General features: G+C 40.9%; 1 protein-coding gene across 1 annotated transcript in view; it reads right to left on the bottom strand.

Moving 5' to 3' along the window:
* RASAL2 (RAS protein activator like 2) overlaps positions 1-14,195 on the bottom strand; it is a 149,290-nt gene that overhangs the window by 37,042 nt on the left and 98,053 nt on the right. Inside the window, exon 5 of the mRNA XM_009320739.1 lies at positions 4,659-4,768. Within this exon, the coding sequence (XP_009319014.1) occupies positions 4,659-4,768 (110 nt within the window). The remainder of the gene's footprint in view (positions 1-4,658; positions 4,769-14,195) is intronic.

A 14,195-nucleotide genomic window follows, 5' to 3' on the forward strand; every position in this document is an offset into this window, starting at 1 on the left:
GAAAAGCATCAGCCGTTAAGAAGTATGTTTTTATACAGGGGTCAAGTGAGCTTGCAGGTGGGACAGAGCAGTCTCGCACCAAGGCGAAGGTTTGCAACAATAAGCTTAACATTGAGATCTTGTTCAGTTTTCACTGAAAAACAAACAACTGCATGAGGATTGAAAAAACTGGCTGAAAGAAATACGTTCACCAAAACAGGAGTGAGACGTTTCTCCGGAAACAAACCACTCCTCCCCTTTCCCCATACTCCAGTATGCAGATAGAAACAGATACGCTGAATGAATACAAGCTCTGAGTGAGTCAAGCCTTAATAAAGCATTGTGTAACACAGATTTTTATCCTTACGTCTAAATCCGAATAAAAATCACCCACCTTTTTTTGAAAACCGGCATTAAATTAGAATGAACGAATACGAAAAAACGGCAAGATTTGCTTTTATTATTTATATGATCTGTGCTATTTTCATACTGCAAAGAAACCAGGAGGGAGGAGCAAGAACTTACCGAAAGTAGAAAAAGCTGTCATTTGGGCAGCGATACCGTTTCACCATGAACCCCAGAGCCATGGCTACCCGTTTCCCTGCAACCTGCTGGAGCCCATTCTGAGCAAGCACACAACGGATCCTGTGCTTGTCTACGACTATCTGATAATGCCATAAAATGACTTTTAGTAAAGCAGGAGGATTCCCACGTGGCAGTAAATCCCAAGAGGGCAAAACCCTCCCAGCTGTCCGCAGAGCTTTATTGCAGTCGCTGAGACCATATGCAGCCAGTCTCAACCATCTTCGCTCCCTCACCATAAACAAAACTGAGGCGAGAACTGTCAGTCCACTTGGAAACACTCTCAAATTCCTGTCTGCGAACTGAAAATATTAATTTAGTCTCTCTGTTCAAATGTTTTCCTTAAGTCTTTTCTCATGCTTTTTTACATGTTTTATACATTACTGACACTGAGAAAATGTTAGACACAAATGTGTGGGTTGAAGAGCTCAAAGAATGCAGTGGGAAACAGGCTAGAAAAGCTGTGAAAGATGATACGGTAACATGGTGCCAGATAGCTTCATGGCGAGAGCTGTTGATAACCTGGTGAGATGCCATACTGGCCACATGTCTGAAGAGCTTCATTCACATCTGGCGTGGGTCACAACCGAGCAGAGTCTAAGAATTCTCACGTTAGTGCCTTGTGAAGAGAAACCATGAGTTTTCAAATAAAACAGACCGCCCAGCAAACAACCTGAATCTGGAGTCATAGAAGTGATACAGACTGAGAGGCTGTGGATTCATACAGGACACCTGGATGCTGACCCACGGTGCTCATTTCTGGAGGGGCATCGCAGAGCTCTCCTCTCCCCATCCGCTAACCCAGTCAACACTGAAACGAAGTTTAAAAGCCAGAAAAAGTAGGTTGGCCAATTGCTTTCTGCTGAAACAGAAAATCTGATTACGAAGAAATCTGCAACTTATCTCCTTCACTCCTTCCTACAGCATTCTTGAATCCTTTCTATTCTAAATCAACTCTGAACAGACAGCATCCACCCTCTGTCACCATCTGGAATGGCATACAGTGTTATAGCATCCCAAATTTTGATGTGTACCAGGATAACTAATCTTCCTTACTCCAGAATTTTATAGGTATTTATCTATAAACATCTCCTGTTTCTTAACAGGACCCAAACACCTCAAAAGCATGAGAAAAGCAACATGACAGCAGCCTCTATTTCCTTGTAATCCTTGCATAATTTTGATTTATAAAGCTATATGATACTTTCTTTGAAGGCAGGGCTCTTGTATTTGTCAGAGCAAGAAAAGGTAGATCCTATCAGTCAACCTGGTCCTGAAAACCTGTATAAACACCATGACATCACTTAGCATCACCTGCTTAAAATGGGAAAGGGCTGACTCACCGGGGTAGGACAGGCAAGTTTTTACTGCAACAGATCGAGACTCATACAGAAAGCAGGGAGAGCAGAAGGTGAGAGAATGGCAATTTCCTCTCATGAATTAAAAGTCAGCTGCTATGTGTTACCTTCTTTCATGCAGAAACAGTTGTACCTGATTCGTCCCATTGGAAAAAGTCCCAAACAACAGCATAATTCTAAACACAAATCAATCTTTTTAGCCTCCTCTTCCCTCCAGCCCATCTCCTCCCAGTATGTTAAGCTGTTCCTCATCTTCAGTGCTCCATTCCCACACGGCTTCCAAGTTGTTTTTCCTGCTATTCTACCCACCCAATTGCATTTTTCAGGTGCCCTTAGATACAGACTGAAACATATGGGAGGGAAGGGAGAAATTATTGGCAAGTTTCACTTTATGGTGGAACTGAATTTCCTTTATGGTTTTATTTATAAAATACCATGAGAAAAGTAATATCTCTAACCATAAACTTTCGAAGTTGGTATATTCAATTGGTGCACTGCCTGATTAGACCACAAATGCAAAGAGAACTCCATTAAACCTTGAATCTTTCCAACAAAAGGTAACTACAAGGTTGAGTAGTGCTGATATGCTTTCTTTCCAAAAAGAACTTATCAGCAATTTGTGACCCTCACCTGCAGCACGAGGCTTCAACCAGCTTGAGGTGAGGCTCATGCTTTTGAACAGCAATATTCATTTGTACAAAGATTTATCTCCAAATAAACTTCAGCTCAGCTTGCTTTCCACATAGCTTGGCTACCCTCAAATGATGTCCCTTGCCTCCAAACCGTGCCCTCTGTTCACTTCAGCACACATACCTCTGAAAGGAGGAGGATCACATGGACTGGTTATCAAAAATTCTTTGTTCCATTAGTAGCAAGCGACCATATCAAGTCACAAAACCCCTAAAACACTGTCCCATCTCCTGCCCTACAGACGCAAGATGCATTGCTATAAGGCTAGCGTAGCAGGCCAAAGGAGGAAGGTGACCGTATCAAAGTAAAGAGCAACCACCAGCTTGTCCCTGTCTAACATCCTACACATCGTTGGCTTGCCAGGGCTTTGTCCCCCAAACCTCTACATGGACTCTGCCACTGGAACTTCTCAGTTCATTTGCTCCTGGATCCTTCTTCTTAAATCCATGCCGAGGAGGCTTGAGAGGACTGACAGAACAGACCAGCCATGCTTAATGCCATCACCACATGCATTGGATTTAATGCTTTGCAAGCAATCAGAGAAAATCCACATTTCATTCAGGTCTAGTTGACAATTCATGCCCACACTGGCAGGGAGTAGAAGGGGATTCAGTTTTAAAGAGAAGGTGGCTTTGCTGTGTATAATATCGTGTCTTAAGCCAAAGTTAATTATTAACTTATTAATATTAATAAGGATTAATTATAGCTAAATTTATTTGCTTTCCCAGAACGACAGCATTTCCCTTACACTGCAAAAGGAGGTATCATCAGTCCACATTCACCATGAGTACGAAGTTAAGGAAACTTCAAGCAAAGCTGGTTACAAACAACGGTAAAAATAACAGGTACTTTATCACATGGTGGCATTATTTAACATGCTTACGCTCACTGAGTTGCTTTTTATAGCCATGTTGCAACTTCCTGAAAATAGGGATTTATAATAAAACTTGACTCAAAACAGAATGCGTGGACATTACTATGACTACAGGAGCAACATCATCCACATCGTTAGTCATATTTGGTAAGCAGCAGTCTTTTCTGTAACTCCTGAAGTTAACAAGAGCTCTAACATCCGAAGCCTTGCTATCTCCATGATTTTATGATGCTGCTTTTCAGATGAAGAAGATAGCACCATTGATTGAAGCAGCACAGCATGACAGATACAACTAATGAATTCAACTCAGCTAAAGGAGAAAGGAAAATGCACTAAACAGTGTAAAATCACAGAAGCCTGCCGTGGCCTTAAGTACAGGGCAACCTATTTTTCACTCAGTCTAGTTCTCCTGCTGGGCTACTGTGGAATGTAACGCAGAGTAATGTTTAATGAAAACAATCAAGACACTTTACAAATAGTTAGGAAAAACTGTGTGTATGAGCTTTTGCTTGCCTCATATACAATCCGTTCCCAGCCTGAATTGCCAGCCAGAAACTAAACAAGCAAGAATATACCAAATGGAGCACTAAGATGGTCAGAAGTTACTGAGTTTTCCAGTTTTCTGAAAAACAGACCGTCTGTTCATTGTAGTAACACTGCAGTAACTATACAATCGACTGACATTAGCAAGGATTCTTAATGTGCCAGAACTGCACTGTACCTCTCTGTGCTTTGCCAGTGCTAGCTGAACTGATCTGCTTGCACCAGCATAATCTGTCATATTGGCCGCTACACTGATCTGTGGATAAGTATTGCATGCATCAAGGCAAGTTTCTCTAAAGCTGATCAATCCAATGGTTTTGTATCATGAAATTTAAAGTCTGCAGCTTATTTGAAACAGATGCAGAAAAAGGTATTTGAGTCCATATGCTTAACCTGAACTTTTCATCAGCTGTTAAGAGCCGTGAAAGTTTTCAGTCCTGTGTCAGCAGTACATTGTATACTAAATAACTTCTAACATACCAGAGTCAGCCCAAAAAACACCCATCTGCCAGTTTAACAATAAATCCTCTTCCTTGCTGTCATTCTGTGAGTGCATGCGCATGCTGCATGTAGATTTTGCGAAGTGCCTCTGGATGAGGAGAGATTGTTTTGGGAGATGCACTGAACCTTACCTGTCATCAGCGTTGCGGAGAGATGGGAGACGGAAACTTGTGTTCCTGTCCAGCTTTGACTGACTCTTTGTCCTCTTGATGGACCCTTTCAGACGTTTACTGAAGAAGCCCTAAAATGAGAAAGTGCAGAAGTGAAACAGGGAAACTGATGCCAGTAATAAATCAATCAATGCACTGTCGCTTAGTCCAAACTCAGCAGGGATTGCTGTACAGAAAGTGCTGTATTGGGATTCCTCTGAGCAGGAAGAAAGGCAGGGCTAGATTGTCAATGACAGTTCCAGTATGTGATAGCTTCAAATTGCAATAATTAGCACTACTCACATTACAGGTGCACTTCAATGAATTCCAACTATTATACAAGAGACCTAAAACCCCACAATTATAATTTAATAAGGAGTAGTCTTAGATATCAGTATTTGTTCCTACCTTCCCTTTACATGCCGTATTTTTAATTCTTGGTCAGATTAAGAGTAAAAAATGTCTTTTATTATGAGCTTCTATTGCACCCACAGTTGCACCCAGGTTGTCCTTTTTAATTTACATATAGCAGGTAAGTCTTACAATAATTTGTAATTTCAGTAGTCTCACTAGCCAGAATTGAAAATTTCAAAAGATTTCACATACTAGTGACTTCAGATACCAGTTCTGGTATTGCTTTGAAGCAAAACTCAACTCAAAAATCTACCTGTGATCTAAAAATACTAAATCTTCATGTAATCTGTCTTCTGAACTACAACTGTGCACCAACAATTGCAGACCAAAGACTTGTTACTTGGAGGGAGCCTCTGGGGATCATCCAGCCTGTCTCCTGCTCGATGTGGGTGTACTGCCAACACTAGGTCAGCCTAATGCTGACTTTGTCTATGTCTTGAAAACCTCTGGTGATGGAGATTATACCACCTCTCTGGGCACCTCAGTCCAGTGCTGCATTACCCTTCCAGTGAGAAAAGTCTTCCTTGTGTTCAACAAAAACCTCCCAAGCAGCAATCTGCAGCAACTGCCTCATTATAGCATCTGCCACTATGGGGAAAAGTTTGGCTCCATCATCTTTGTAATTCCCCTCTTCATTGCAGTAGGCTGCCTTATATCACCCCTTAGCCTTTTCCTTCTCGGCTAAACAAGCCCTCAGCCTCTCCTTATAGTTCTCTCCTTGTAGATATCATCAAGAGCTACTGCTGTATTAGCAATAGTGTAGCACGAGTACATCTGACCACTGATATACAAAGGGGTGTGTGCATCTGTACGTGTGGGGAAATCACAGAAATATTTCAATACCTGCACGTTTGATTTTCTCCTATAGCCCTTTAAATTACTTTGAGCATAATATGCATTTTAAATAAACCATATTGCGTCAAAGTATTTCCAGGGCTTGCAGACATACATGCACATACATTCTTTGGCATGATCAAAGCAAATACAGAGATTCTTAATCCAATAGGATTAAGCAACATTTTACTGGCCGAATCTGTTCTGCTCCTTCACAGAACAGCTGCACAGAGCCACCATACCCTGTGCACTGCTATCAGGAGATTTACCAAACACATGTGAGTGAAACCACGTTTGTTGAGAATATTATAAACTGACTATAGGTTGGTAGAATTTGCTCAAAGTGAATGTTCTTCTGGCGTGGATTGAACCAGATCTACAGCCTTACTTTAATAAAGGTCTAGTGACAGCAATAGCCAGCTAGGGCCAGCCCTCTCTCCCATCATCCGTGTTTTGCTAGGATAGAAGTTGAGTACAGCTAATTTTGAACACATTTGCAAGGCAAGCCTCCTCCACAAGCTGCATTTAGGACAGGTGACAGATATTGCCCACAGCTCCTCCTGTAATACAGAAATCAGTAAATTGGAGACAAACAAGATCTCCTGTTCTTTCCTGTGCAGAACACCAACAAAGCAAAAGTGTTTTATTGGCTCCAGGTGACTCAGCCAGGCTGAAGTACAAGACTTGTTCACCTCTCAGACTCATAAGAATTAGGCCATCACAACAAAAGATGACTTTATCTGTAATCTTTTAGTTTGACAAATCTCACATCTCTTTCACCTCTTCAGGAAGAAAATGAGGTTTATCTACGATTAGGACAGGGTGCTACATAATTTAATCTAGGCTCCCTTTCCCACAAGAGGTTGGACCAGGTGATCTTTCAAGGTCCCTTCCAACCTGGACGGCTCTATGATTCTACAGTATTCAAAGGAATGGGCTATCACCCTCTCATCAGTGGATGCCAGGTTAATTGTTGGAAAAGAAGTTGCTTCCAAACAGCAAAGCCCGCATTTGGTCAGGCTCAAGGCATACACTGCAAGCATCTCTAAACCAATTTTCCTGTCTCATATTTGCCTTTATCTTCCCATACTTTCAGTGCTCCTTTTGAAACAAAATCCTGTTCCCTTTAAACAAGCACACCCTTCAACCCCCCTCTATCTTTCCTCATTCTGTTATTCTTGGTCCCTTTACTTTCAGTTGGTCCCTCGTCTTCCACACAATTCACTCCTGTATCCTAACCCTTCTTGAACTGCACAATTCCCTTCTCCGTACACACTGGTAGGTGGGTTCTCTCTCTCCTCACACTCATTCTCACTCTGCTTCTTTCAATGAACGACCAAGTGAGTCCTGCTCAGTTGTCAAGTGTAAAAAAAAAAATCCCAGCAAATCCACAGTTCCCCAGGCCCACACCCATGACACCTTCAGCAAACACAGCAAGATGGCCTGTCTCCTCTCTTCCATTGAGATTTGGATGGTGATATATTACTGAAAGCCTATCCATACCTGATGCTGGCTGTAGGATCTTTCCAGCACATGCAGATCATCCTCCCCCAAATACTTGTGTAGGAAACAACCTGCTCACACACACCAGAGCCTGACACGTGCCTGTCCACGGGCAGCACAGAGAAATTGGGATGCCCTGTGGGATGGTGCTACAGGGAACAAAGGAAGAGGGAATCTGTTTTCTGCATCTGAAGGGAGTGCTACGCTTAAGGCTGCCCTTCAATTTCTGAAGCTTGCCAGCCAGCAGGTTCCTCAGGGGTGAAGGCTGCTATACTCTCCTGAAATAGGAAATAAAGTGGAAAAGAAAAGGCCTGATAGCTAGATACTGCAAAAAAAACCCCACAAATCTACATAGCATGCTGGGGGAAAAGGCACTGTCAAAAGGGAAGAAGTGCTTTTAGCTCTGTGTGCCACTCAAACTCTACCCATGTTCCTGCACTTTTCTTGGTCCTGGTATTGAAAAAGTGCCTTTGAAAAAACCCCGTAATCAATATATGCTCTTGGGCTTCTCTTGGGGCCATTGCTGGAATTCAAGTAGAGGATGTATAGCCCTTTCAAAGGCACTTTCATATATTCTGACCTCTCAGCATAAAAGGTAACAAACCCAACTACAGGGATTCAGATCTGGTGGACCCTGGCTTCATTCCAGTACCTCTCAGGCTACTCAAATTGCAAACATGAAATAACATGTTTTTCTCCCCTTAAGGGCAAATAAGACAAAGCTGACCAAATTCAGCAGGGGTCGAAAAGTATTTATATTGAATCATTCCAAATCCCACTCAGAGAGGGACCATGAATATTCATCTTTGTGTGCATGCACAATTTTAAATTGGCATTGCTTTAACATTAGTGAAACACGTTCTTGGTTTAATTGAACATAATCTATTCCTTAATGAAATAGATATGCTATCTGGGGTTGAATAAGGCTATCCAGACTTGACTATACAAAAAAAAAAAATTAGGTTAAGAACATACTCAAGGATAAAAATTGTTCAGACAAAGAGTGTACTTATTGGTCATCCTCAAAAGACTTGAAAACATTTGCAATATTTGCTCTCTGCACCTTGCTGGCGGTTCATGCAGGGCCAGTGCTTACAGATGGACAGCCTGGGAGCAGCATGAAAAATTCACACATGCCAGAACTGAGCAGAGCTTTTTGACTTCCATTTGCCAACGGAAATACTTTTAAATACTGAATGCAGATATAAAAAAAAGATGTAGTGATGAAAAATAAACTTCTATCTGCAACAATACCATCTAACTGAAAGTTTTTTTTCCTTTTTCTTCTTTAGAGAAGAAATCTCTGCCAATGCTAATACCTGTAGCTTGTACCATTAAAGACACACCCTGCCCTTACTTCTTTTCTTACTGTCTAGGTATTTCTCTTAAATACTTACTTCAACACAAAATACACTGCTGTTTGGTTCTTATGCCTAAATGTAACAACGTGGTTGAGCTTTAAGAATCATCATGGAACACTTTTAAAAACAGTGGGAATTTTACTGCTTAAACAAACACCGTCAGACAAAGAGATGTAAACTTATTACCCAAACTGCCAGAAATTATGAGACTACGTTCTTAATAAAAAAAGTACAAAATATTTGGTAGGATAAATTAGCTAAGATGCAATTTGAAAAGATCAGTACTGTGTAAATGACATATTTTAAGAGGAGTCCAGTGAGAGAATAACCGTAGAAGAATTGTGCCTTAATCCCTCAAGAGACAGATTTGATGGTCCACACCTACTGGAACAAAGCTCAGTACAAATTCCCTCAGAACCACAGGTTTAGGGGAACAGGGATGGAACAGAGAAACGGGGGGAGAGAGAGAGTACAAGCACACACACAATCAAGCGTGTGGAGTAGGTTCAGAGCAGGTTCATCATCTCAGCCAAAAGCATCAAACACTGGAATAAGAAAACTCAATGATACAACATCTAAAAATAATTCAATCCCACTGAGAATTTTATTCATCTCATTTGGAAGTTAAGCAACTCATCTTTCTCACTCTGCCAAGAAGAAATCACCACGAAGTGATAAATTCAGCAGGCTTTTGTAACTTCCCTCCATAGCTGCACAGGGAAGGTATAGAAACTCTGACCCCCAAGTATTTTAAACTCAGGGATGGTTGTTGTTCAGGGCAGCTTTGGCTTTAGGAAATGCTCGCTCCATGCCAAAGATGACAACTGTCTGTCTGTCCTCAATCTCAGTAGAGCAGCACATGAACTGCCCAACAAATTCAAAGACAGCCCAAGTACGTACAACTCAACTCTTTGACTATTGCTCCTTATAGACGCACTGATTCTTCACTTTGGAGAGAACAGCCCATGCGTAATAAATAATGATTGTCTTTGTTGTTTTGCAAGTCAAAGGTTAATTCAGCCATGAAGTAATAAAACTATAGATAACTATAACACAAATTATCCATCGATAAAATGCAATGGTATTAGTGGAAGTTTCAGAGCACAAAACCCAGGGTAAAATGGGCAACAATAAAAGTTTATCTTATATACAGTGCTGTGGTTTGCAGCACTGTTACCTACATTAGGTATTTCTGGGGACAAACACCTTTTGGAGGCTTGCAACGCATCTTGAACATTTATAATTCTTGATGAGGAGCACTAACGCATTATTAAAAACAGCAGGTGGGTAACTTCATTTACAGAGCTATGAGACCTGTTCTCTCTGAGGGAAAGGATTAGATGGGTACAAAGATAACACTCAAGTGACTATGGACCACAGCAAAACTGCCTCCCAACTACTGCGCATTGTTAGTACACAAAGCATTTTATTTCTTAAGTTGCTCACAAGCAGCTATCAAGAAAAAAAAATTGTAGCCAAGTGAAAATGCTCTCCTGTGCCAGTAACACTGTAAAGCTGTGGGAAGCAAAGAAGCAGGGGAAGATAGCCAGGTCATAAGATGGAAAGATACAACTAACAGAATATTCCAGGGATTAGGAGCAAACACAGTGAAGTTTACTATCCCCTATAGAACAACAAAACCCCAATATAACTAGCAAGGAGGTGGAGAAGTTTGCTTATGAGCCCAGTAACACTCATTATTAAAATATTAGCAGTGACAACCTTTGAAAAGGCTCTTAGCCACTAACACAGTAGAAAAGCAGATGAAAACAACTATACATACACCTTGGTGGCAATATAAAGAACAAGATAGTGACCTACAACAGTGAAATTCCACCATCAACTCATCCAAAAAGCCTGATACTATTTCACTGAAGAGGTGGTTTGTGCACAGGCAGAGAACAATAGAAAACATGTTTGAATGTATGAACAAAGGATAAAGCACAATAAAAGTAAAGTGGTATTATGTAAATCTGCCACAGCTTTCACACTAATGCACCACTCTCCTGATCTTCTCATCTCAGCAAGAAAACTAGAACAAAACTAAACTCCAGAAGTATAAACTGATTAAAGGCAGACAAGAGGGGGATTTACAAATGATATGTTTTAAAGGTCGACTGTTTATTTTAGAAACAAAAGCAAGAAGGGATTATAGATGTATAAAACAAATAGAATGGAAATTAACTAAGCTCCTCACGCACCCTGCTACATAAGAAAACCAAGGGGCAATTCAACATGAGAGGCAGCACATTTAACTGATTGTCAGGAGACCTTTTCTAATGCTATCTGTAAATCAGCCTGTAGAATTCTCTACCACAAGATATTACACAGACAAATTTTTTCAGCAAGATTAAAAAAGGATTATGTGTTTATATAAGGAAGAGTAACATATGTAGCTGCATTAGTCAGGTTTAAAAATAACAATAGTGAGCAATCATCATGCTTCAGGACACAAGCTGATCAACAGCAAGGATCAGGAAGGTATTTTTCCCCTGATGGGACAGCACTGCAGATTTGGCCAGATAACAATTTCAACTTCCCAATGAAAAATTGTCTACAGCCACAGGAGGGATGCAGAATAGGATGAACAAGTTTAAGAACAGTAATAAGAAAACCAAGGAAATGGAGAGGATACCACAACAGGGATACATTGATAATACATCTATTAATAAAATGTGTCATAAGATTGCATGTACTCTGCGTGATATGCAGTCAAAAGTACTAAAGGAATCAAATTTCCAAGTCACTGGGAATCATACTAAAAAATTCATGAAGAAACAAGAGCTACCAGATAGCTGGGGAGAGCTACATCAGCTTTTCAGATCCCAATTCAGCAAGGTGTTTAGCACGGACACGACTGGGAGCAGAGCCTGGCTGCCTTCATGGGAGCTGTCCACTTCAGGCACTAGCATAAGAAGAGAGCATCCTTAAAAGCCCATATCCAGGAATTAAGGAATAAAGGTCAGAAGTCTGTCTAGAGAACGACAAAACAGTGGTGATAAAGAATAAATATTATAAGAAACAGGTCACCTGAGTCTATCAGAGTGTTTAATCAAACAACAGTTTGTCAACACATCAGCTGCAGCCGGTGAAGTACATGGAGAAGTGGTGGCCTCGAGCCTACCTCACTATGATTCAAGTGGCTGCATTTTTGTCTTTCCCTCACGTCAGGAAGGAGGCAATAATTTTCATGACCCTGGCTTTTTAGTCCTCTGGCACACAGCCAGTAAGCAGCCCAACACTTCAGAATACCTTTTGATAATACAACATACGTACTAATTAGAAAAATTAATGGAAATTAACTTTGTCAAAGCTAGTAACACAAACCTGAGAACTGGCTGCAGGAGTATCTAAAAAGAGTAATTACGACAAGTGATAAGGTATCAAGGTAGAAGAAAGGGTCCAATGGGATGTGGTGGGGATAGTGGCATGACTGCTTCTGTTTAACATCTTTGTTATAATCTGGAAGAAAAGTTAAACAGCACATTAATTACACTGAGCTATATTAAATTAGGAGGTGAAGCGAGGGCCAGGGAGGACAGAGAAATAACACAAAGGGTTGTGAGCAATTAGAAACTGATAACACACATTCCTGTGAACTTTAGTACCAGAACTTGGAGAATCAATTGAAGGGAATTAAAAACAGAAGAGCAAGAAAAGTGATAAAAGGGCCAGAAGGGCTGATTTGCAGAGGATGCATTAATTAAACTCTGCACAACTTGACTAAGCCATGATTTGGAGGTGAAGAATAGAATAAGTCGGTACACATTTAAATACTATTAAACCAAGGATGACTGGAATGTGACCAGTGTTTAAAGCTATATACATTCATAGTTCCCCTGCATTAACTGCAGGGGAATTAGATAAAGTCAAGTTTACACCAAACATGAGAAAAATGTTCCTGCTGCTGAGGTCCACCAGACGGTGTCACAGACTGGATACACCCATCACTTGACTCAACGCTAAAGTTTGATGTAATGAACAAATCAGCTTTGGCAGAAAGATATTGTGAAGGTTATAGAGCCTATGAACAGTACTAGGCCAGAATAAAGATACAGACGAGAACTTGGTGAACGCCCTGGAGATAGCCAATCACCCATTTATGCCTTACGACACAAAACCCGTGGAATAACAGCCAGCATGCCTAAGCCATCACATCACAGGCAAATGATAAAAAATTAAAGCAGATTCAAACAAATGTGTTACAGTAAGAAAAGAGTGGAAAGTGGAAGGAAAAATGTTAATCTTTCAATAGGGAGGACAGATTTGAGCACAGCGAGTTTTTCATGAAGGATGCCGTGATGCCTCACACTAACGTAAATCAGCAATTCCATCTCTGCATTGGCGCTGACGCAGAATTAAAAATATGTACTTGTATGCCATCAAGTCACATGGCCAGAAGAGATCAGACTTGTCCTAACCTGGCAGCATGACAGTAGCGGAGCAGTGCTCTGGAGAAGTAACAATCTTGCTGACTGCATAAAAGATGAGGCTGGGCAGCCACGAGATCTCATCAAGCTTTGACCTTCACTTAGGCTGGCTGCATTGTCTTCTGTTCCATTTAGCAGTACTCTTAAAGAGCAAAGAGGCAGACAGTATTTCTATAGATCCAATTATACTCTCAGCTAGAAACAAACCAAGGAAGGCAATCTGTAAGTATCAGTCTTCCCATCATATTCACACAGGGTTCCTATAAAAATAATTTTATTTACTTCAAAGATTGTGTTGTAGCTTTCCTATCTATTTGCACTTGTTTCTTTGCCTCTTTCTTGTCTTTTTTTTCTAATAGCCAGCAGACATGGATGAATCATGTATTATTTGTAATAACAACTCACTAACAACCCTACCCCAAAGCAGCGAAAATTGGAGAGCGCAATGCGAGTCTGAAGAGTGGTTTAGCAATTCCTCTCTACCCTGCCACTGCAGGAGGTTTGAAGATTTTGATAATCTCATATTTACCCTGGTCCCTCAGTTCCAATGGCAGAGCAATGAGAGAATATGGTAGGCTGCCGCAGTGCTACCGTGGCTCAACAGTGCAACAGTAGGGAACGGGATGCACTGAGACCGAGACACACTGCCAGAACATAGTGTGTGTGGGAAGAGAAAAGCTGGTTTCTCGCCCACCTATGCGTCACAATGCCTACTTCTAGCCAGTTCCGTCTGCCTTCCTATTTGTTCAGTCAAATAATATTAGTTATTAAAAATATGACTCTTCCTATATATGCGTATCTATAAACAGCACACATCTGTCTATATGTGAGAAGACACACTTACACACTTCCCCATCTCAATTTTCCTACCTTTTGTACCCTTCCGTTCTCTCTCTATATTCTTCTCCCAGATACGCTTGGAAATTGTCAAATGGCAATTAACACAACTGAACCTAGATGGAGGCTAATGTTTTAAC

This window comes from Pygoscelis adeliae, unplaced genomic scaffold (genome assembly GCF_000699105.1).
Source record: "Pygoscelis adeliae isolate BGI_AS28 unplaced genomic scaffold, ASM69910v1 Scaffold402, whole genome shotgun sequence".
In the NCBI taxonomy this organism is placed as follows: Eukaryota; Metazoa; Chordata; class Aves; order Sphenisciformes; family Spheniscidae; genus Pygoscelis; species Pygoscelis adeliae.